The sequence below is a fragment of the Rattus rattus genome, chromosome 9, assembly GCF_011064425.1.
Source record: "Rattus rattus isolate New Zealand chromosome 9, Rrattus_CSIRO_v1, whole genome shotgun sequence".
Lineage (NCBI taxonomy): Eukaryota > Metazoa > Chordata > Mammalia > Rodentia > Muridae > Rattus > Rattus rattus.
In genome coordinates this window covers 89534738-89559705 of record NC_046162.1, presented here as the reverse complement: position 1 = coordinate 89559705, position 24968 = coordinate 89534738, and the positions used below count along the sequence as shown (strand labels likewise).

The window sequence follows — 24968 nt, the reverse complement described above, 5'->3', positions numbered from 1 at the left end:
GGGTGGACAAGGTAAGGCAGTGTACCCTCCCCCAGAGCTTCCAGAGGAAAATTCAGTCCTGCTGTCACCTTAGCCCTGGGAAGCCCATGCCAGACCTTAGAGAACAGCTGAGCATTCTGCATTCTTAAGAATTGCTAACAGTTTGGGCATCCCCTGTAGAGACGTATGTGAGCATAGGGGTGGGCATTGCAGTAGACTCTTTCCCAGCTGCCTTTGCGGTTTTCATACCTCCCTCCCCTGGACATGTTTATCTGACCAGGACAGGTTGTGTGTATAGAACTTGCTCTGTCTGGACAATAGTACAGCCTCAGGCCTTGGAATCCAAAGGGGTCTTATATTACCTGACCCTGCACCTTCGCTACACACAGGTAAGTTATTATCATCCTCAAATCAAGGGAATGGGCCTGACAGGGTCAGAGAGTCACCACAATCAGCTACTCAGAGGAGAGGATCATGGGCCACAGTTGCAAATTCCTAGTTCGGAGATTCTTCAGTTCGGCGCATGGAGAAATCCCAGTGTGGGGATGGGTGGGGGAGAGACTGAGACAGAGTAGAGACTAGACTCCTGAACCCCTGTTCTGGCCTGTTCTATCTATGCATTTGCACATGGGGGTGGGGGGTACAGGCCACATCAAACCTGTCTCCATCTGGGGCAGAGTCTGGGTTAGGAATTCTAGGGAATTGTGGTTGGAAGTAAAAGCCTAGAGAAACTGTCACCATGTCAGCACGGCATGATTCTGCTCAAACAAGAAGTTATTTCCCACCCAGAGGCTTCCAAAGGGGATGCAGTTATGATCAGCAAAGGTACTTTTAACCATGTGTCCCATTTAGATATCCTCTGAGGAGCCACAGACAGCAAGGTGCTCAATGTGACCACTGGAAAGACAAGGTCGGTCAGTTTCATGGGGCAGAACCTTAGGCTTGAGAGAGGATCAGATGGTGGTGAGAGAGAGAGAGAGGCCACACCGGGTTTATATCTAGCCTGAACTTGCAGACAGGGTTAGGAAGATCCAGGGTAGCAGACAGAGCATGGGAGCCCAGGAAGGTAGGTCTCTGTTAAGGTTTTCTGTCCAAGGTAACCTTCTCTGTCTCTCCCTGTTTTATATATAACACTTACATTGGGTGGTATTTTGCAGCACACAGGTTTTAACCTGTTAGTGGATCACACCGTCAACTAACAAAGCTGTGATTTAGGATAAAATGCACAGTGTTTACATCTTATAAAGGTAAGCACTGTCGGTGAAACTCTGTAAACCTTTCTCCATGGTTTTTGGCTGGCGGGCCTGAGACTTTCATTAGCCCTCAGAGACAGAGACCTAGATGCAGAGAAAAGACAGAAGGATGTGGCCACTTCCACAAGACCAGCTTTTAATATGACTGTGGTTCGAAGCACGAATAAATAAACTCAAAAAAAAAAAAAAATGGAAAACCCAAATCGAACCTTAGAACATCAAAACCGAAGACCGTAAGACGAAACGGAACAAAACAATTCTTCTATAGACAAACAAAAACAGTCCCCGCCCTAAACAAAACAAAACAAAACAAAATCAGACTCTACAGCTGTGTCACAGGGAGAGAACAATGTGGCTCCATGGACAAATACTGGGGTCACCCGGGCCACTGTACCTCCTTCACGGATGCTGGGAAAAGAAGGAGGTTGGTACTGGTCACCTTTAGTGCAGTAGCCCCATGGGCCAGTTTGGGGGACAAGGCTAAGAACGGTCACAAACAACACAAGGATCAAACGTAGAGAGTTCTGTGGTTTCCTTCTTGACTGTGCAGTTTCAATTCCGGAGCTGGGCTCAGGGTGACTTTGGGGCTGGAACCTGGTCCCATTGCCTGGGCAGCGGAGTGGGCTCTGGAAACCGCACGGAGAAAATATCACGTACAAGTCGGAAGTGGAGGTGGCGCTGTAAGAAGTCTGAGCATGCAGGTGCTTTGTACATCTGGCAGTGAGATGTGATGGCAGGTTAGTTCTTGGACAGTTCCGGAGTGCGACTCATCGGCCCTGCGAGGGACACGAGGCAGGGCCCGGGACGGTTCATGTCAGATGTGGCCAGGTGAGGTTTGGCAGAAGTTTGCAATGTGTGCATATGGGGGGGCTCTGCTTCTTTCAGTCGTCAGGGGCGATCCCACCTGCGCTTGCTGTCTCCTGTCCTAGGTCTTGGGCCTTTAAGGTCTGTTTGGAGGTGCTGCGTTGCCTGAGAGGTGTCAGCAGGCGATCTCCTCCAGGGTGCCCAAAGCTGTCTGCAGGGGCACGTTCACAGTGTGGCTGATGGTTTCAGAGTGGTTTGGCATTGTGTCACAGGTGCTCTACAGGGAAAAGAAAGGGGGGCATCCGTCATTCATTCAGAAAAATTTACTGCAAAGTCCTGTGAGGCAGGGTGGGGGCCTCTAAAACACTCCAGTGGGCAAGCAAAGGTAACACAGCCGTTGACTTGGTTCACTTGTGATGGTTTCGGGGTAGGGCAAGATGGCCGGACTTGGAATGGGTGCCTGATTTTTCTAGAGCAGTGGTTCTCAACCTTCCTAATGCTGTGACTCTAATACTGTTCCTCTTGTCGTGGTGACCTCCCAACCATAAAATTATTCCGCTGCTCCTTCATAAGTGTGCTTTTGCTATTGTTATGAACTTTAATGTATAGTTAATGTATATTTAATCTGATATGTAGGAGATCTGTATTGCCTACACGAGCTTGTCCACGGAGAGCTGGTCTTACCATGTTCTCATCATGGCTCCCTTCCTCTTCTTCTTTGCCAAGCAGGTCTAATAGCTTCTCTTTGATCAGCTGTAAGAAAGACAGGGCATGGAGTCAGGTTGGGAGGACAGTGCAAAGGCCAGAAGCCAACCTTGGGGGTGAACCAGGGAATCACATAGGCAGTGACTTCGTGGGCTGTGGTACATACAACAGCAAGAGCTCTGCCTGGTGGCCATTTTCCCAAGCTTGCCTTTTGGACTCTACGTGACTTGGTTGCTCCAAACAGATCTTGGAGGAGGATAGGGGAGGGCTCTGCCTTGCTGCGTGACCTGCTTTCCCAGTACATAAGCTAAAGCTGCTGGTATCCTCAGATCCCCATGGATCCTGGGGAGTCTCCTGGGACCTCTTTTTCACTGTGTAGCTCTAGTTGGCTTCAAGTTCACCATCCTCCTGTCTCAGTTTTCCCGCTGTTGAAATTTCAGATATATGCTACCATGCCCAGCTCTGTTATTTACTCTCAAGGGCTGCTAACACCACGTGATGAGGGCACGCCCAAGGTTTTGACACTTTATTCATAGCAATGAAGGGTTGTTCTTAAATATGCTATCCAATGTGGCTGAATTTGCCATCCACTTTGTACTGCTTTTCACAGGAATTAAATAAAGCGAACAAGAAACTGGCTTGATTTGGGTTGTAGTCATCAAGCTGAGGGACAAGGGGGCTCTACCGAAATCACTGCTAGGGGAATTTTTTTCTTTCCTTGGGAAGCACAACGAGGAGGCGGAGAGTTAGAGTCCCAAGTGACTCTGCACTGAGGGAGAGTTATAGGACCCTTAGAACCACCACTGGTCTCAGGGAGGCACACTCAGCCTGGTGTCTACTGGCCATCTGCTAGGGACATGGAGGTCTCCAAGCAACCACCAGGGCAGGGTGGAGCTGGCATGGCCCTCTCCATAGGTAGGTTAGCCTACTAACTCAGCCATTCTTCGGACAGCCGGCCTAGCCTGGCTTTCTGCTCAGATTACTCCGGGCATAGTAGTCCAGGGCAGGCTTACTTTTGCCTGGGTTAGGAAGTTGTAAGAGCTGGCATGCTCCTGGGCCTCTTTGAGAATCTTTAAGAAACATGGCCCCAGGTGCCTCTAAGGGTTATATCTCCCCAGACTGTGAGTAGCAGAAGTGGCTGGTAGGCACTGTAGTCTCCTCTCTGGGGATTGATGAGGATTACTGGGGAATGCCCCCTCCTGAGGGCTGGTTAGGCACTGGAAGACAGTTCGTAGGAGACAGGCCTCTGGGAGGACAGACTTATGGGTGGTGTATACTCCTGAGTGTGCTGTGTGTGGTATGCAGATCTATGAATGTGGTTTGAATGTGTGTGTGTGTGTGAGTGTGTGTGTGTGTGTGTGCATGCACACGCACATGCATGAGTGTTGTGTGAATGCATATGGTACACTGGTGGTTTATGTATGCTTAAGTGTGTTATGCGTGTGATGCACGTGCATATAATATGTTGGGTGTGTGATGTGTGGTATATAGATGTGGGCTCACCCAGGGTATGAAACCTTGCCCTGGTCCCACTGTGGAAGGGACTCGGCTATCATCTGCACAGCCCAGCCTCTTCTCATCCCTCTACTTCCTGTTTGTGATGTAGGACAGGTCCAAAGAGAGGAGGGCTGCCATTTCCTTCACGTCCACCTTTCCTTAAGGCCCCTGCCCCATGCTTAGGAGAAGTGGCTTTGTGTGGGTGGAATGAAACTATTGCCTCAGCCATGCTTGGTTCTGTGTCTGGGTATTCTGCCATTTTGTCGTTTCCCCAAGGGTAACCCCAAATCTTACCTCATAAATATAATCAAAGAGCTCTAGTATTGTGAGGAGGCTAGCACCAATGAACAATCCCATCTGACCACCAATGTCACCTGCAGAGGAAGGGCAAGGACAGAGATTGGATTTTACACACAGATCTAGGAACGGGCGAAGAGACGATGAACTCGGAAGCCGGAGCGCTTCAGTGTGTCCCCTCCAAGATTAGCCTGGGCCTGGCCATGGGAGGGCCATTCCTTTGCCAGGCCCACCTTCACTTTGATTGTCTCTCAGAGCCAAGTATGTCACTAGCCAGCAGGGTTGGAGCTGGTCACTCACTGATCAAGTCCATGGGCCTACATAGGGAGCAAATGAAGTCCTGAGTGGATGTGTATTGTTGACATGGGCACTGCCCTGCTGAGGACCCCAATGCCGATACCTCATGGGAAGGCAATACCTTCCCTGGGTGAGGCTCAGAGGGATGGCAAACCCTGTCTCAGGTCTATGTGTGAAGATAGATATGTGTGCAGAAAATCTCCACTGTGGACATCTCCCCCAGATGTTTGTAGCCTGAAGACTGCTCCTCCTGAGATCAGCAGAGCCCAACTTCTTGTTCATCTGTATATAATAACCACAGCTCCTTATTCAGTGGTGTGTAATAACCCTGCCCATTTGTTCAGCTGTATGTGATAACCTTATCTACCTAGGCTCAAGATGGCTTCCTTCTGCTCCTGTCCATCCCTTTTGCCTACTGCTGGGTAGCTATGTGAGCATGTCAGGTATGAGAGGCGCATTTGCATTGACGTGTGGCATATTTGGAATGCAGTTAGTATAGACAGGGTACAGAATTTGTGTAGGTAGTGCGTCTGATCATCGCTTTATGTGAGTGCATCTCTCTTCCTAGGTACACAGAGTATCTATGTGTATGTGATAGATGTGGCTGGAGTGTGTCTGAGTGTGTATAGCATGTGTGAGCATTGTGGAGGTGAGGGTGTGCTCCTGTGTGTGCTATTTTAGCTGTATGTAATGAGTATGTGGGCATATCAGCACGAAGTGTATCTGCCTGGGTTTGCTGTGTGCATGGATGTGCCTCTGAAGCTATGCATTGGGACACAGGGCTGTGCAGATGTGTGTGTGTGTGTGTGAGTGTGTGTGAGTGTGTGTATGTGTGTGTGTGAATGTGTATGTATGTGTATGTGTGTGTATATGTGTGTGTGAGTGTGTGTGTGAGTGTGTGTGGGTGTGGGTGGATGGGTATATATGTATGTGTGTGTGTGTGTGTGAGTGTGTGTGTGTGTGTGTGTGTGTGTGTGTGTGTGTGTGTGTGTGTGTGTGTGTGTGTGTGTGTGTGTGTGTGTGTGTGTGTGTGTGTGTGTGTGTGTTTGTTCTGGAGCGTCATGGGTACATGGATCTGTAGGTTGGTTTCAGTTTCAGTGTGCATGTTGTGGGTATTAACATGGAAGTGTTGAGTGGCGCGTGTATGGGGCAGTGATGGGAAAAGGCTGAGCCGGACCTGATGGCTGGGTTTGTATGTGGCCCATACCTCCCTCACAGGAGGCACAGATGGCAGCACCATTTCCTCACAGGCTATTCTTGGCAGGAACAAGATGCTGGGAACAAGCTAATGCTTATATCAGATGTAGACATGACAGATTCAAAGCCTGGACCCTTCTCTCTCTCTCTCTCTCTCTCTCTCTCTCTCTCTCTCTCTCTCTCTCTCTCTCTCTTCTCCCTCTTCCCCCCCGCCCTGTGTGTGTGTGTGTGAGGGAGGGAGAGAGGAAGGGAAAGCAAGCATGAGTAAGTAAGTGTGCACGGTGCATGTTTGATCCTCTTGGGGGAAGGAAAGGGGAAGTGACAGACCTCCAGCGGTGAGTGAAGGGCACAGTCTCTGTGGCTCAGGATCTTTAAACATAATAACCGTGGAGCCTACATGACAGCTATCTCCAGATAGCTGGCACTGAACAAAGGTTCTGTCCCTACCCTCCTTGGTGGAATATAGAAATGCTCACACGGCCCTGGTCACACCAGATAGGGCTGGGCTCCTGGCATGGTGACTATCCAGGTGCCACATGCTGCTACTGATGGACTTTATCTGAGCTAACTACTGCAGTGACCTGGGTGTGATGGTTCATCTCCATTGTCGACTTGACTAGATTGAGAAGCATCTTCGAGATTGGTAAGGTATACCTGTGGGTGGGTTTTTAAGGACATTTTCTAAGATGATTAGCTAAGAGGAAAAAACCCTTAAATATGGCAGACACCATCCAATGGGCTGCAGCTGTGGGTGGAGTAGATGGGGAAAAGGAAAAAGGAAAAAGGAAAAAGGAAAAAGGAAGAAAGAGAAAAAGGAAAAGGGAAAAGGGAAAAGGGAGAAGGAAAAAGAAGAGAGTCTGCTGGCACTGGCTTATTTGCTTCTTCCCTCCCTCCTTCCCTCCCTCCCTCTCTTCTTCCCTCCTTTTCCTTCCTCCCTCTTTCCCTCCTTCCATTTCCACTTCTGCTCCCTGTCTTCTGGTTGCCATGTTCTGGCTGCTCTATCAATCACACGGTTGCTCAAACACTGAACTGAAAACCCTGAAATCAGGAACCCAAACAAATTCTTTCTACCTTTAAGTTGCTTTAGTCATGAAAAGTCGAACCGACAGGGTAGGTGATAGGAAGCCTATTTTACAGAAACCCAAGGTTCAGCAAGGGGAAGCTCCTTGTCAGGATCCTCACAGCTACCCTTCAGAAAGGTAGTTCAAATCCTGCTCTTCCTTCTATACTTCCAGGTGGAGCCTGCCCCTCTCCCTACCAGGATGCTACTATCAATTTGCATGTGTCTTTTCTTTAGAGTGGGTAGGAGGTGGCACAGGTTGAGGGGCTGGGCCCTTGACCAGAATGGGAGTGTCCAAATGGGTAGGGTAGAGTAGAGTAGGGTAGGGCAGGGTATGGTAGGGTAGGGCATGGCAGGGCAGGGTTGGATAGGGTAGGGTAGGTTAGGGTTGGGTAGGATAGGGTAGGGTAAGGTTGGGTTGAACTCAATTCCTTCTGTACATTATTTCCCATCAGGACCAGGGCAGCCAATGTGAATTGTGTGGGAGTGGTAGCCAGATTGGTGGCCATCTGGAATGATCATCTCTTTTTTCCTGTTTGAGAAAGAGCTCTGGGTTCAGGGGACACCAGTCAGCTTCTCAGTGCATTGCTGTCCAGGTTCCATCAGGGTCCCTGAGAGGTTGGATTCCTGGGGACATCCCCTCCTTCAATGCTCCTGCTAGCACGCAGGCCCTGGGATGCTAACTCCAACTTGGACACAGAGACCTACAGAACCCAAGAATGCAGGCCTGGAGAGGCCCTGAGAGACCTTGTGTTCATTGCTCACCTCACAGAGGCTAAAGCCCAGGCTGAAGGTTGAACTGGACCTATAGCCATTGCCACAGCAACCATAAAAGAGTAACTATAGTTCATTAAAAGGTTTGCCCCCTTGGGAGGCCTACACGTCTGCCTGCCTGCCTCCCGCCCACCTCTCCACCCCCATCCCTCCTAAGAGAGGTGGAAATTTATGTGACAGACATTACAACTCACCAAGTAAGGCAGCAACTTCATACGCCTTCTTCTGTTCAATTGTTTCGTAATTGAGCGCCTCAAAAAATATGTCCAGAACAAGAATGTTCTCTCTGCAGAGGGAAGATTAAGCACCACAGATTGTTAGAACCTTCGGCATCCACAGATCGCTAATCCAGCTTTCCTGTGGATGGATGGAGAAAGGAGGTTCAGGGAGCTGTCCAAAGGTAGAATTCTACAAGCAGAGGCTGCTATCAGCTGTGACCCTGTTTGTCCATGTTTGTCCTTGGCTCTACCCCTGTCTCCCTTAGTATTCTTTCTGGAAATCTAGCTTAGACCCACACACATTCCTGAATCTTCTAGGGCCTGCTTGGTTCTTAGTATGCAAATGAGTCCATCGATCTCTTGACTAGATTGGTTTCAGTTTGGGTGCTTGCCTCCGGTGAACACCTAAGTCTTTATGGTCCATTCCTGAGAGTGCCCATTTTCCTCCTGAGATCCCTAATCAGCCTTTTGGGGTGGGATGCCCTGACCTGGCATTGCTCAGTCTTTTGCCAGAGTTGGGGAGAACTGTAAGGAGCAAGCCTGTGGTGGCTGGGTGTTCCTGGCAGAAGTCCTGGGCTCCTACAGCGCTTCTCCTGCAGGCAGGTGTGTTAATGAAACGCATCTTGGCAGGGAAATGCATTCCTACTTTCAAAATGTCTGCTAAGCAGCAGGGCCTGGGATTTCCTACATTCTAGCCTCTTTCTGTGGGGGGTTGGCATGCCCTCCATGCCTCTTGTTTTAAACCTGTTGATCAGAAGTCATCTCAGGAGGGGTCGGGCAACTGTCCCGGAGTGGGAGAAAGTCTGGGAGAGAAAGAACCAAGTGTCTTTCCACACTGTGGAATTTCACAGCAGCGAGTAGGCTCCTTTCCCCCATCTGGCTTCGACCTGGAGGGGCGTTCTGAAACTGTGTGTTGGTTCCAGTTAAAGATGAACACTATTCAGTTTCTGGGTCATACAAGCGACATTGCAGATGCTCCACAGCCGTGCATGACCAGTGGTTACCACATCAGGCGCCACAGCTGTAGAATCTATTATTCCGAATGTTCTGTTGGGGAGCAGAGTTCAAGAGCACAAATTTGACACAGGCTGTTGTCACTGCTCTTGGTTGCCCATGCAAACTAGGTAGTAAGACTTAATGGTAAAGACATTCTACATATTCTGGTGGCAGGGCATAGAGAATCAGGCATGAATGGAGCCGGAAGCTACCTCCCTTCTGACCAGTTTTCAAGGTGCTATGCAGGTGTTGTGATAGAAGAGTCATCCACGGTCTCACCCAGTTGTGAACCCTGTGAGATTCAACACTAACCAGCTGGGGAAGATGCGGCATGGCACAAGATGGCATGAAGGTTATGGGGTAACCCACTGCTTTCTGATTACATTTGAGGCCTGCTCCACATGGGGGAATCTATATTTGCTACTGTAGTCCTCAAAAGCTCATGGCTGGGGAGATCATAGCCTCCCCCAGCCCAGGGAGAAGGGAGGAATCTAGTACTGTTGTTTTGCTAAAAGGACATGTGTCAAAACCTCCTTCTTCTAAATACTTATATTTATAACCACTACTTACTGTTAGGTCATCCTATAGACCTGTGGCATGTCCTATTTTCCCTTTGTCTCTAATGTATCCTGTGCCAACTCTGTCCTAAGTCCCTACCAGGACACTGCCTCCTGCTCACTTACCCCGTGAAAGGAGATTGTGTGTGTGTGTGTGTGTGTGTGTGTGTGTGTGTGTGTGTGTGTGTGTGTGTTCTGGGTCTGGGTCTGAATGGTCAGTGGTATTAGTGGAAAGCCAAGAATAAAAAGGAGAACATGTATGGAGCATCCCACTATGATGGGCGCGCAGGGCAGCAGTGAAGGAGGACTCAGAATGGGGAATTATGTTAGAACATGGGGAGGGGGCTGTCTGCCATGTCCTCCTGCGGTGTATCTCTGTTCCTAGGATTGCACATTAAACTGTCTGTGCTGTGGTTGACAGGTCTTTATTGATGGTCCCTTGACTCTATTATACTATTTGTCCTGTCTGCTATCCCAAACTAAACCACGTTTTATAAAGTTCTTATGTCCTCCGAAAATCTGCAAAAGTCAGGTTGGGATTCATTTGGAGACTTTCTTCTTGGGGTCCCTTTCCACTCCCCGCCACCCACCTCTTTCACGGTAGCTCTCTTTATCTCTCTTACTCTCATTTTAAGTAATTTCTGCCAATGAAGCTCCTTTCCGGACTTTAAAGGGAAGCCCCTCTTTCAGGTCCCAGCAAATGTTTTTGGCCTGCTGTCTAATATGCTCCCATCACGAAACCTGATTACAGTCTTGAGTCTTTCTCCCGATAAACCTCTTTATTCTCCTTCTACTACTTCTCTTTTTCTTTAATGTTTTTTACATGTGGGTGTGTGTCTTGGTGTGCATGTGCACCTGTGTGTGTGTGTGTGTGTGTGTGTGTGTGTGTGCGCGTGCGCGTGCGTGCACCAACAGAGGCAAGAAGAGGGTGTCAGATTCCTTGGAGCTGAAGTTACAGACATTTCTGAGCTGCCTGACACTGGTGCTGGGATCTGAACTCTGGTACTCCAGAAAGAGAGCAATATGCACTCTCAATGGCTGTCCATCTCCCAGGCCCAATCCACCCTTACACCTGAATCTTGAAGGATATCGTGTGTCAGCTCCTTTCCCTGAACAAACCATGTATTTAACTGCCAGTCACCCACCACAGCAATATTATAAAGGCAAATTCCGCGGAGCCTGGGAAGGAAACTAAAAGAGGGAGGCCATAATCTAACTTTCCAAGGCAATGCCATTTAAATAGAGACAGGTACCATGAAGACCAGTTAGGCAGAGTGGCAGGAAAAGTGTTCCCAGAAGAGGGAACAGAAGGCTCAAGATCCACACGGAGAATTATCCATTCTTTAGAAAGGTCAAGCTCTCTCTGAACCTCACCCTGAGCAAACAGCAGTCAACCACGGTTTTCCCTCTGAGTCTGCATAACTCAATTATAGGCAACATTGCCCCAGACGTCATTGCCCTCTGCAGCTTTCAATCCCGCACTTATCTCCCCAGGAGGCTTCAAGCTCTTTGTGGCTTTGTCTTCTGAGCTTGGCACACAGCAGGTGCTCAATTAATGTTTGCTAAATCGAGCTAACTGCTTTCTTTCTTTTTTTTCTTCCTTTTTTTTTTTTTTTGCCTCTTTCTGAATGCCCCTCCCCTCTTTCTCCCTTCCCACTTAACTTACGAGATATATTTTTCCGATTTGTTAAATTTCTTCTCCAAGTACTTGGCTGACGTCTTGCTGGGGATCTTCACCATGGAGAGCTCTTTGTTGTAGCGTGTCAGGTTGCAGGGTGTCCTGCAGAGACAGTAATTGCTGTCCTTTTCTGCCAGTAGACCTGGAGGAGAGAGGAGAGGGTCTCAGGCCAGTGTGTGTGTGTGTGTGTGTGTGTGTGTGTGTGTGTGTGTGTGTGTGTGTGTGTGTGAGAAAGAGGCAAGCTAGGGAATTGTTGAGATGGCTTGTTTTTTCTTCTGCTTGCTGCTACTGTCCTCTGGCACTTTCAAAATTGTTGCTCCATTGCCACTTTCAGAAGGACCGTTCCCAGGGAGGCCTGGCCCCTGCCCTTCTCAGGACTTTCTCCTCTGTGTCTAGGTTGGAGTTCTGACCCACAAAGTGAGTTACCCTAAAAGCTAATGTGGAGAGCACCTTGCTTGGAACTCAGGACTTCATGTGGTTCCTGTTGGTGCTCCCCATAACCAATGCCACACTCTCTGCCAGCTGAGAGGCTACCCAGGGAAAGATCCCTGAATCCTTTCCCTGGAGCAACCTAACCCCTCCCCCAGCCCCAACACAACTCTCCTTTTCCTCTCCTCTTCCAACCAAGCCCTCGAGTTTTCACCAAACTTTAGCCAGGCCCTCGAGAGTTGCTTCCTCACTGCTCAGCCTGGCTTTGGCAAGAAACCTGTTAAAGGGAGCATAGAGAGAAGTCCCACCTTGACACTCTGTCACTCTGACCTGCTTCTAGGAAGAGTCCCAGCCCTGTGAGTAGTGATGGGCCCTTCCCCTGACATCTCTGTAGGTTTCTCATCTCCTGAACCCTTTACTGTGCTTGCAGATGACAAGCCCCTGGCTGTCTGTTACGTGCTGAGATGAACCCTCTTGCTCCCCTCTTGCTATAGCCTTGATGCTTAATTGCAAGGGTCCAAAAGTTTCATCATTAGCAAAAATAATTATTCTTTCAGCTCCCTCTTTTGTTCTCACTGGCCTCTGTCTTTTTCATTTGGTTTTGTTATCTTCATTCCAAAGAAAGATTTTGTATACATTGTAACACCCCCACCTCCACCATCTACAACACAGTCTTAGCTTTGCTCTCACTTAGTGCTACCAGCTGCAGCTGCTTCAGCATTGTTTACAGCTCTGTCTGCTTTTTCCTGGGGCGGGAGAGAGGAGAGATAGACCTGGGCTACCTCAACCCATGGCTGTGTGCTCCCCCTCCCTGCTGGTTTTCCAGATGGGGAGCCTGCAGTTATTTTAGCCCTCAAATGCTCTGGAGATTATGAGAGGAGGGGGTCCAAGAGAAATGGGGAGGTGGCACCGATAGCACAGTGGGACTTGGAATGGCTTGTGTTTGCACGCATGGAATGGAAGAGGACCTCTCCTCTCTGCCGCTGCTTCCTATCCCTTGGGCTCAAAGCATGTGAAAGACATTCTGCTTGCACATCAACTTGATGCCTCTCTCTCTCTCTCTGTGTGTGTGTGTGTGTGTGTGTGTGTGTGTGTGTGTTGGCTTCACCAAGCTCTTTCAGGCCACCCTCTTTCTATCTCTGCCCTCTCCTTGTAGCCTCCATTCCCTGTGAAATCTCTCTCTCTCTTTCATCAGCATCTCTCTGTGCCTCTTGCAGCTCTTATCCATGAGGCTCTGGGAGAGCCCTCCTCCCCTCTCTTCCTCTCCAGCTTCCGGCCGCTACTCCATCCTTGCAGAGTTTCTTTGAGCCCATCCCTTCCCTGCTCCTTTTTCCACGGTTGATTTTGTGTCCCCCACCAGATGACTCCACAATCTTCACCTCACCCCCCTCTCCCTCTGTTTTCCCAGTACTGACCGAGGGCAGGCTCTGCACACTCCTTGTGCTGCTCAGGGGTGCAGAAAGGGGCGTCCCCTATAGGAAAGGAAAGCAAAGAAAGAAAGACCATTAACAACATGGGCAGGTCCACAGACGCCAGCAGCAGCTCAGTGGCCCAGGTACTGAATGGCTTCCAAACCCACGGGGATAAGCTGTCTTCAGGGGACAGTCTGGTGGGTGCCACTGTTCAGGGTCCTCAGATCTGGTGGTGACTTCTGATCTGCTCTGTGAGGAGGAGACCATGAGAGCTGCCCGGCTCTCTTCTGGTGGCTCTGGTGGATGATGGGGCAGCTTGTCTGGGAAACTGGGGACCAGACATGGTCCTAAGGTTCTAAGCCAGATCCCCTGTGTTAGGCTTCCAAGTGGAAAGACATGGACCTTAGCATCTGTCCTTCCAGACAGCAAGCTGCTGGCAGTAAGGTAGGCTTGGAGCAGGGGTCTGTGGCATCCTGGGGCTGCTGCTTCTCAGAATGCCACATTGCTACAAGCAACCAGGGCTGGCCCTGTTCCTCCCCACGGCTCTGCCCATCATCACATAGGGTTGAGATGTCACGGGTCATGTCATGGGAGGAATGATTACAACCTCACTTTGTCTGCTTGCCTCTGGCTTAGGTTTTATGGGAGAAAAAGCTCATGGCTGGTTTAGTCTGAGCACCAGGCAAGGAACGCTTACTGATGCTCCGTCTTCCTTTCTGGGAACTCTCGGCAGAACACAAAGATCTCTCTCTCTCTGTCTCTGTCTCTGTCTCTCTGTTGTCTCTGTCTCTCTCTCTCTCTCTGTCTCTCTCTCTCTGTCTCTCTCTCTCTCTCTCTCTCTGTCTCTTCTCTCTCTCTCTCTCTCTCTCTGTTGTTGCTGGTTGTTTTATTTTTCCCCCTTCCCTTATGAAACGTACAGTCAAGGTCCCTCAGGAATATCTTTTTTGACACCTCTTCCCCCACCCTGGAGACTGTTTTTTCTTTAGCAATGAAGGGCTGGTGCAATTCCCTTTTCCAATAATAACACGTTAAGTGATGTGGTTTCCATTTTGCCCTGTCTGCCAGGAAGCTCATTTTAGTGTCATTATTTAAAGCAACACACATGCATTCTCTTGCACTTTTATAAGTCTGCAGTCAGTACAGGTGTCATTGGTGATGGGAGAAAATTATGGTCTTTCCTGGGTCTAGGGGACAACCCATTGCCTTTGTAGCTTCTACAAGCCACTGTCTGTGTCTTTCCTCAGAGCTACCTCTGATCCCAGTCATGGAAAGTGATGCCGATTTTAAGACCCAGAGTGGCTGGATTGGGGCCACACCTATGTCTTTCCTTCCTGATATTAGTGACCTAAAGAGTACTAGCAAAGTCTCTTTGAAGAGAGGCCATTTTAAGGATCAACAATTCTAATTTTGAATGACTAAGATCATGACTGGGGCTGGGATTTAGCTCAGTGGTGACTAGGAAGCATAAGGCCCTGGGTTCGGGTCCCCAGCTCCCAAAAAAAAAAGAAAAAAAAAAAAAAAAAAAAAAGATCATGACTGATCACTAATGAAATAATTCAAAATTCAGCCATGAGGATACTCACTTGAGAGTTGTCACAACAAGAATGACAGGTATTGAACCCGTGTGTGTGTGTGTGTGTGTGTGTGTGTGTGCACGCGCGTGTGCGTGCACATCCACCACAAAGATTCCATTAAATAAGCTTAAATAATGTAGGACATAAGCCCAGAAGAACAAATATCAAAAGAAACAGTTCCAAGCACACAGTAGGTCTTTAGCAGAAGTGATTTCTTATATTTTTGGTTGTGAACCTAGCCTTTAATGGGCCGAGCCATCTCTCCGGCCAAGAAGAGATTTCTTATTCCAAACTCTTCTTACACTGATATAACCACCACTGACTTTTGTGGTGTTCAGGGCATTTAAAAATCAAAGATAATGAAAGTAAGAACAGAGAGGGTTAGTAATGTGGAGCAGCCCACACAGTAGGTGGAGAAGCCTGAAATAGAAGCTAAGGTCCATGCCTACCACCCCCCATACCAGACCTTGCTGCTACTCTCCCGCCCACACCAGCTTCCACTCCACACTCCAGCCTCTGACGTGCTGACTGCCTCTAATGAGACCGCAACGAGCGTTGTTAGTCTGACAACAGAAGTGTCAGCACAGGCACACATTTATTTGCTCACTAATAGACTTCTGCCGCACCCGAAAGAGTGCTAGACATTTGGGTGCGTGAAGGGAAACATCTGGATGAAAGCCACAGACATCTGGATATTCCAACAGACACATTATCAGGATGCATCCGATTATCTGGACGCCGAACTCAGGAGGCAAGAGCAGCAGACAACTGGCGAGCATATGGAACGTCGAGATGGAACTGATGCACACATCTGGGCACTCCCGCATACCAGGATGCCGCCCTGGTCGCTGGACGGAGAGTTTCCATCTACCCCTGGGTTGCCAGGCACCACAGCCTCCCTAGAGCACTATTGCATCCTCCAGGAGTGGGGGAGGTGTTTCCCGGGGGCACCCGTACCCACCTGGCATGTGGACCATGCGGCAGTTACAGTTCTCCACGATGTAGCGGGTCTCACAGTCAATCCGACAGGCTGTGATGCTGTAAACAGGAAAGAAGTCGAGTCCCATCTCTGAGGACCGGCACTCCCCCCATGGTGGGGGCAGATATGTGAGCTGTAAGACAGACAGGGAGGAGGATGCAGTCAGCTCTGGCAGAGGATGCGCATTCAGTCTCCATGGACTCCGCGGCGCAGTGGCTTACCTGCTCGATTGGCAAATACGCAACTGGGCATCTTCAGGTCCACTGGCCTTGCGGACCTTCACCATCTGTCTCCTGTCTGAGGTTTCCCACCTTATCTGTGCCAGTTTTGATGGAATTTTGCTCTCAGTTTTTTTTTTACTTAAATATTCCAAATTTTTGCGTCCATGTGTGTGCCTGTGACTATGAACATATGTACATACATGTACCTGAAGAGGCCAGGAAAAGACACTGGATCCCTTGGAGCTGGAGTTACAGGTGGATGTGAGCCACCATGTGGGTGCCGGGAACTGAACTGTGGTCCTCTACAATGACAGCAGGTGCTCTTGACTGCGTGTGCATGCACACACACACACACGCACACACACACACACACCCCCCAAATCTTTTTGGGGGGAGAGTTTTTTTGGAAAGAATCTCACTACGTAGCCCTGGCCACTCTAAAACTCACTTTGTGAACCAGGCTGGCCTTAGATATACAGAGATCTGCCAGCCTCTTCCTCCTGAGTGCTGGGGTTAAAATGAAGAGGCATCCCACTGGCCACAATGAAAGTGCACAGTCTGAGTTCTGTCAGATGTGTACCCTCCACCCATGTAAACACTGCATCCAACAAGACACATGTCTATCCCTACAGAAAATGAATTCATGTCTCTTCCCAGTCTGTGCCCCGCCCCCATCCTGGGCGACCACTCTCACGAATTCTGTTACCACTGCTAGATTACCCTCTTTTCATACAGACAATCTTCAAATAGATAATTCAACTTCAATTTTCAAAATCAAGTTCCATTTCAGATTTTAAGTAGGGAATCGATGGTTTTCCCCATGCACTTTCTGCCTGCCTCTTTCCCTCACAACGATGGTTTTGTGGTTGTTCCGCATGGGGGCGCACCTGCAGTTCGTTCCTTTTCTGTGAGTTGTTCTTTAGCTAACGAACACATCCCGGTTTGTTTACCCATTCACCTGGTGGTGGGTGTTTGGATTGATCCCAGAATTTGGTGATTATGAAGAAGCTCCTGTGAGTATTTATTTAATTAATTTATAGGCAAGGTTGCATTTATCATAGGCTGGCCTCAAACTTGTGCAGCCAAGGCTGATCTTTTTCTTTTTAATCTATCTATCTATCTATCTATCTATCTATCTATCTATCTATCTATCTATCTATCTATCTATCTATCATTTTCTTCACATCCCAATCACAGTCCCCCAGTTCCTCCCTTGCAAACGCCCTCCCCCTCCCCCATTCCCTTCTCCTCTGAAAAGAGCGAGGACCCCCTGAGTACCAACTCACCCCGGTATATCAAGTCACTGCAGGACCAGCTATACCCTCTCCCACCAAGGCCAGACAAGGCAGCCTAACTAGGCAAACAGGATCCACAGGCAGGCAACAGTTAGGCACATCCCTTACTCCAGTTGTTGGGGGACCAAGACCAAGCTGCACATTTGCTACATATGTGAGGGGAGGCCTAGGTGTGAGGGGAGCCCATGTGTACTCTTTGGTTAGTGGTTCAGTCTGTGGGAGCCCCCAAGAGCCCAGGTTAGTTGACTCTGTTGGTCTTCCTGTTGAGTCCCTATCCCTTCCAGGTTCCTCAATCCTTCGCTCCCAACTCTTCCACAAGACTCCCTGAGCTCTGCCTAATGTTGGCTTTAGGTCTCTCTGTCTGTTTCAGTCAGCTGCTGGGTGGAGCCTCTCAGAGGACGGTTATGCTAGGCTCCTATCTGTGAGCATAACATTATTATTAACCGTGTCAGGGATGGATGCTTGCCCATGAGATGGGTCTCAAGTTGGGTCAGTGACTGGTTGGCCATTCCCTCAGTCTCTGCTCCATCTTCTCGTAGGCAGGACACATTTCGGGTCGAAGGTCTTGTGGGTGGGTTGGGATCCTATCCCTCCAATGAGAGTCCTGGGCAACGCTAACTAACCTTGACCTCCAGATGGCCCTGCTTCCCTCTCCCAAGGGCTAGATTACGGTCATGTGCGGCCATGCCCAGCTAAGTATTATTTATGATTCATTTTGCAGACATTTTAGATTCTCTTGAGTGAATCACCAAGAGTGGAATAGCTGATTCTGATTCATAAATTAGTTATACGTATAATTTTATAAAAATTGGCCTGGCTCTGGTCTAAAGTGGTTCTACCATTCTTTAATGCGTATTTATTATTTATCGTGTGCCGGTGTCTCTGCCAGACGAATGTATGGAGGTCAGAGGTCAACTTGCAGGAGTTGGTTCTCTCTATGCACCATGTGGGATTCAGGGATCAAACTCAGGTTGTCGTGCTTGGTGGCAGGTGCTGTTACCCACGGAGCCGTCTTTCCAGCCCTCCATCTTAATTCCAGGAGGAGTGAATGACGGCTGGGCTCTCTCTAATCCAGGCCAACTCTTTGTTTCATTGTTTCCTTGCTGGCTTTAGTTATTTTTGTTAGGGTTCAACTGTAGCAAATCGGGGTGTTTCTGCTTATAGTCTACAATGATTGATGATCTTGACCACAGCCTTATCAGTTCTTATCAGTTATTCATGTTACATTTTTGTGACACATTAGTCTTTTGCCTATTAAGAAAGCCTGTTCATATTTTGTCTTTATTATTGAGATGTAGGAATTCTCTGAAAGAATGGTCTGAATTCAAGGAAGGTCTGAGTCAACTATGAAGTATCTTTTTTCTCGATAGTCTGGGTTTTACTTTTTCCTGACGGTGTCTATTTTTTCCTATTTTTAAGGCCAACTTTATGAATGCGTAATTTATATATGATAAAATAGATCAAGTTTAATGCATAACTGCATGAGTTTAGTTTTTAGATTCATTTATTTTATGTGTGTGAATGGTTTGCTCACACGTGTGAATGTGTTATCATGTGAGTGCCCTCAAAGGCTAGGAGAGGATGTCAGAGCTCCCAGAACTGGAGTTACAGGTGACCGTGAGCCACCACGTGAGTGCTGGGAACCAAACCTCAGAAGTACAACAAGTGCTCTTAACTGCTGAGCCATCTCTCCAGCACCTGGAGTGAACCTTTAAGAAAATAAATATCCTCGTGGTGATCACTACAGTCAAGATCTAGAGAACAGCTAATGTCCTCCAAAGCGGCCCACTTACATCGCCCCCGTCTTTGCTGACCCTCAGGAAGTCGTCCATCTGCTTTTGTCTTTATAAATGACTTCTATCTGTTGTAGGATCACATCTAAACAGAATATGTATTCCTTCATGGCTGGCAGCTTTCTCTCAGCAAAATGTTTTTGGCCTCTATTCATACTCGTGAGCTTATTAATAGCTTAATTTTTTTGAGAGCTTGAATTTTATTTCTTTGCTTATAGTTTTCTATTTTGTCCTGATCTTTTTGCTTAAAAATTTCAATGTGATGTTGGGAAAAAAATCCAAGAGGGGGTGGGTGTTTTCTGGTCTTGTTTCTAATCTTTGAAAGAAAGGGCTTATTATTGCTCTCTCTCTCTCTCTCTCTCTCTCTCTCTCTCTCTCTCTCTCTCTCTCTCTCTCACACACACACACACACACACACACACTTCTGTAGACAGAGTTTCTCTGTGTAGCCCTGGCTGTCCTGAACTCACTCAGTAGACCAGGCTGGCCTTGAATTTAGAGATGCACCTGCCTTTGCCTCCCACGTGGGCCACCACCATCCCACCATTAAATATTAGATATATATTTTTGTTAGCTGCCTCTGTTGCATTGAGAACATTCTAACCTATTTCTAGTTTGCTAAACAAAATGTTTTTTTTAATGTTTTCAGTTTGTTAATTAAAAATGTTTAAATTACATGTGTGTGTCTCTATGGACATCAGATGCATGCAGAAGCCTGGGGACATCAACAGAAGGCTTAAGGTTCCCTGGAACTAGAGCTACAGACAAACGTGAACTACCTTGTGGGTGCTGGATCCAAACCTGGGTCCTTAGCAAGAGCAGTAAGCAACTTAACCAGTGAGGGATCTCTCTGGCCCCTCAATCTTTCATTTCTTTAAAAAAATCATCATGTTTCTTTGCATGTTGGTAAAGATGGTCACCATGATCCCCCTTCTTTATCTGACTCTTAGGGTGATTGGTGTTGATTGATCTGGCCTTGATTGATCTGGCATTGATTGATGTGGCCTGATCTGCAGTCCCAGGAGAAACCCTGTATGCTCATGACTTACTTTCTCTTTAGATTTTACTACGTCTAATTTGCAAATATTTTCAAAGGAAGCTTTGCCTCTGTATTTAGGAGGGAATCATATTTACTTTTCTATTATAATACCTTTATATGATTTTGGTTATAATACCTTTATATGATTTTGGTTAGCCTAGGTTAGTTTCAAACGAACTATGTGGCTCAAATGACCTGTACTCCAAGACCTACCCTCTCAGACATCTGAGGGTTACAGGCTAGAGGCATCATGGTTTGCTTTTAAATTATCCTTTGAAATTCTGGCTTTGGAATTACGTTAACTTAGTAAAAAGTCGTGAGATGTTTCCTTTGTCTTTGTTTTCTGACTCTGTATAGACATAGTATCGGGTTTTTTTTTTAAACTTAGATGCTTGATTGGATTTACTGGTGAAGCCATCTGGACCTGGTGCTTATGTGTGTGAATGCAGATAATTTAAAATTACAAATTTAATTCCTTGAATAGATGCAGAGACATGAATATTTTCTATTTCTTCTTGCACTAATTTTGGTGACCTCTGCTTTACGTTTTATCTTTATTGATTCTTTGAGGATTTCTTACACACATACAACTCATTCTGACCACGTTCCCCCTACTCCTCCCCTTAAGTCCTCCCAGATACTTCCTCACTCGTCCTCCCTTCGGTAACTTGGGTTTCCCCCAACCCCATGGAAAGGGCTCATTTTTCCAAGTTTCTGAGCTGATTATTATGTGTTATGTCCGTTTGCCACTTCAACATGCCTGTTGAACCTGGCGTGATGTCCTCACATACAGATGTGGTGACTTACGTTTTCTCACTCGCCTTGCTATTGGCTTCTGATTGAATTATACATTGGTCAGAAAACATATTCCTTGTGGTTTCAGCACTTCGAAATGTGTTGAAATTTGTTCTGTGGGCCAGCTTGTGGTGGGCCCATCCCGATGCGTGTTCCATAGTCACCACCGAAATATTTACGTTCTGTAAATGTCTTTTGTTATGGTTCCTTCCTATCCTATTAGTGGGGGTTTCTCTTGCTGTGATAAAGCACCGTGACCCAAAGCAGCTCGTGGAGCAGAAGGAAAGGGTTTATTCCAGCTTACAACCCTTAGGTGGCATGCCGACACTGATGTCAAGGCCGGAGCTTGAGGCAGAAACTGGAGCAGAAGCCATAGAGAAAGGCTGCTCACTGGCTTGCTCCTCACGGCTTGTTCAGCCTGCCTTCTTATGCACTCCAGGACTACAGCCCATGGGTGGCGCCACCCACCCATAGTGATCTGAGACCTCTCACATAGGTCATCAATCAAGGCAGCGCCCCACGGATGTGCCTACAGGCCAATCTGTGGAGGCAATTCCTCAGTCAAGAGTCCCTCGCCTCCCATCAGTCTGTGTTTGTGTCAAGTTGACGAAAACCAACCGGCACAGTTTCATAAAAGACAATCAGGTTAAGTCACTTGATAGTGTTGCTCAAATCTTTGATTCCTTTGATAATTTTTTTTTTTTTTTTGCTTACTTGTTGTGATTTGAACTCAAAATGTCCCTGGTATGTTCATGGGTTCAGTGTTTGGTTCCTAAGTGCTATTTTGGAAGTACTCAGAGCTTTAGGAAGTGGCACTGAGCTCAGAGGAAGTAGGACCCTGGAGATGTACCATGAAGGCTGAAGAGGTATGTGATTCGAAGTCCCTTGTTTGCTCTGTGCTTCCTGTCTTCCACGAGGGGAGTATCAGGTGTTCCACACTCACACTGCCATGAAGTTCTCTGGTCAAATGCACGGGCCAGATCATCTGAAACCATAGGCTAAAATAACTCCTCCCTCCTTCAGTGCCTCTCTGTGGTATTTTGGTCACAGCTATGCAAAAGTTACTAATACACTGCATACGTGTTAATGACAGAGGAAAGGATGTTACAGTCCATGCAGTTGGTCCCTTTCTCACTGTCAGTTTTTATTTGGGTATTTGTGACTGTATTGGACACCGAGGCATTTAGGACTATTAAATTTTGATGAACGGATCTTGCTACCATTATGAGATCTTCATCTTCACCACCTGTGGCATCATGGCCTCGAGGGTTTACACACTAGACAAGGCTGTATCCTAATGCCACTGCCCCCATCTCTCGGTCCTTCCCACCTCCCCTCCGTTCGTTCTTTCACTCTGTCGGGATCTTCCTGTGCTGAGGTGCATTGAATGCTGCTATTCATTCTATCCAACAACCTCTTCCTTTTAATTGAGAATTGAAAGGTTTTGAGATCTTATTTATTTTTGTTTTATATGTATGAGTGCTTGCCTGACTGTGTATTTGTGTACCTCATGCATGCAGGATATCAGATCCACTGGGCCTGGTTATAGATGGTTATGAGCCATCCTGTGGGTGCTGGGAATCGAACCTGGGTTCTCTGGAAGAGCTTCAAGTGCTCTTAAGCAGCAGGCCACCCTCTAGCCCCTTCCTAGGGAGTTTTTTTTTTTAAATCTATTTACACTAGGTACAATCTTTAACATGCAGGTACTGTCTTGTTCTTTATTTCCTGCTTGTCTCTATCACTGTCTCTTACTTGTTCTCTTCCCTGGCTCCTTTTGTATCAACGATTTTAATAGTTCATTCTTCAGTCTCTGTTGGACTCTGATTTCTATCACTTTGTACTATTATTATTTTTAATTGTTGCTCTATTAGGACTATTCGTCTTTATCTTATCACAGTCTTACCTTGAATTAATGTTGCATTACATCACTTGCCAGCCTATTTACGTGTTTTGTCTTTTACCACGTCTACATATCCTGCAGAGCCGTGCTACGGAACACCGGTAAGACCATTTTTTGTCTGACGTAGCCCGTTAACTTTTAGGATAGCTGATGAGAAGGAAACTTTGGTTTTATATTTACCACATCCACACTGTTTACGTTATTTCCCCTATAGATCTCACACTTCATCTGACGCCATTTTCCACTGGCTTGAATTCTTTTCAACATTTTTTTCCCCCAGAATGGGTTTACTTGTGGCAAACTTCCTCAGGTTTCATCTGTCTATACAGTGTCTTAGTTTTATTCTTTCTCAAGCATAGTCTTCTGGCTGTGTATACCCTCCTGGCTGGGTAAGTGCTTCCTTTGAGCGTTTCAAAGATGTTCCCCGCCCCATCCCCGTTCCCTACTGTTCCTGATGGGAACCAGTGATAATTCTCCGTATGGATTATTCATTTTCAGTGCCTCCCCCCAACCCCCGTTTGAAGATTGATTCTCCATCTTTGATTTTTGGAGGATTTTAGTAATATCATTCCTCGGTGTGATTTTCTTTGTATTTTTATTATCTGGGTTGCTGAGGATCGTGGATCTGTGAAATGATGCCTTTGAACGAATTTAGAAAAAGACAAATCAATATTTCTTTAATTATTTTCCTTCTTTCCTCTCTGGAATGCCAATTTTATATATGGTATAACTTCTCTCTATAGTTTGTATGGGCTCAGTATACTGTCAGTGGAGCTCTGTTTACTTTTAGTCAGCATTTTCTTTTTCATCTTGTCTACCATTGAACAATCTCTCTCTCTCTCTCTCTCTCTCTCTCTCTCTCTCTCTCTCTCTCTCTCTCTGTGTGTGTGTCTGTGTGTGCACGTGTTTGTGTGAGGTGCATATGGTAGCCAGGGGTTGACAGTGGTTATCTTTCTCAATTACTCCCCACCTTAGTTTTAAAAACAGAGTCTCTCTCTCACGGGACTTGAAGCTCACAGACTAGGGTAGGCTGGCTATCTGGTGAACTTCACAGAGCCACTGGGTCTCCACCACCCCAATGCTGAGATTACAAGTTTTTGATGCTATACTGGCTTTTTACATGGATGCTGGAGATTCAAACTCATGTCCTCATGCTTGCACGGGACACACTCTCTGAGCCCTCTCCTGAGCGCCCACCACGTGGGATCACTTCTCTCAACTGTCTCCAAGTGTGATGTTTATTTCTCTGTTGTGTGTCTAATCTTCTATTACACATCATCCCACATGTGATGGTTTGTATATGCTTTGCCTAGGGAGTGGCACTCTTAGGAGGTGTGGCCCTGTTGGAGTAGGTGTGTCACTGTGGGCATGGACTTTAAGACCCTCAGTTTAGCTGCCTGGAAGCCAGTCTTCCACTAGCAGCCTTCAGATGAAGATATAGAACTCTCAGCTCCTCCTGTACAATGCCTGCCTGGATGCTCCATGTTCCAGCCTTGATGATACTGGACTGAACCTCTGAACCTGTAAGCCAGCCCCGATTAAATGTTGTCCTTATAAGAATTGCCTTGGTCATGGTGTCTGTTCACAGCAGTAAAACCCTAAGACACCACACGACATGGTATACATGCCAGACACTTCATTTGTCAATTCTAAAATATCTGTTTGGTTTCTTTAAAAACATTTTCAAATCTTGCCTAAAAAAATAAATAAATAAAATCTGTCATTATTTACACTCTTTTCTGCAGAATTTCTTAACAGGCTCAATATTTCTCACTATAAACTTACTGCCTTCTAACACTGGGGTTAGATGTAGATCTGTTTGTTTCCCATGTTTTCATGTTTTCTCTTCGTGTGTCATCTGGTAATTTTCTGGTAACATTGTGGTTAGATCGCGTTAGAGTCTCGGGATGGCTCATCTTCCTCTAGTGTCGATCAGCATTGCTTTAGCAGCAGTTAAATTTATAGAGAAGCACTTTGTTTGGTTTTGTGGAAGTAAGGGTGGATATATTTTAGTTTTGCTTGCAGTCCTGGGCTACAATCTAACTCCCAAAGAATGTCACTTCTGTGGCTTAAGTGGGAAGCCCAGGTTGTTTGTGGGGTTTTTACTCCCAGGTGGTGGCAGCTGCTACAATGTTTGCCCAGCTCTCTCTACTCTTGTTTTCTTCCCAGTATTCCCTTGCTCTGTATCCCTTCACGTGACTTTGAAAATTCAGCCTACG

General features: G+C 47.1%; 1 protein-coding gene across 2 annotated transcripts in view; it reads right to left on the bottom strand.

The window, feature by feature from the left end:
• Positions 1–1344: 1344 nt before the first annotated feature.
• Positions 1345–24968, bottom strand: part of Asic2 (acid sensing ion channel subunit 2) — a 1059219-nt gene continuing 1035595 nt past the window's right edge. For both annotated transcript variants that reach the window (XM_032912543.1, XM_032912542.1), the window contains exons 4-10: positions 15689–15839; positions 13157–13213; positions 11301–11454; positions 8058–8149; positions 4533–4612; positions 2721–2789; positions 1345–2313 (exon numbers count right to left, since the gene is read on the bottom strand). In XM_032912543.1, the coding sequence (XP_032768434.1) occupies positions 2212–2313; positions 2721–2789; positions 4533–4612; positions 8058–8149; positions 11301–11454; positions 13157–13213; positions 15689–15839 (705 nt within the window). In that variant the 3' untranslated portion in view covers positions 1345–2211. The remainder of the gene's footprint in view (positions 2314–2720; positions 2790–4532; positions 4613–8057; positions 8150–11300; positions 11455–13156; positions 13214–15688; positions 15840–24968) is intronic.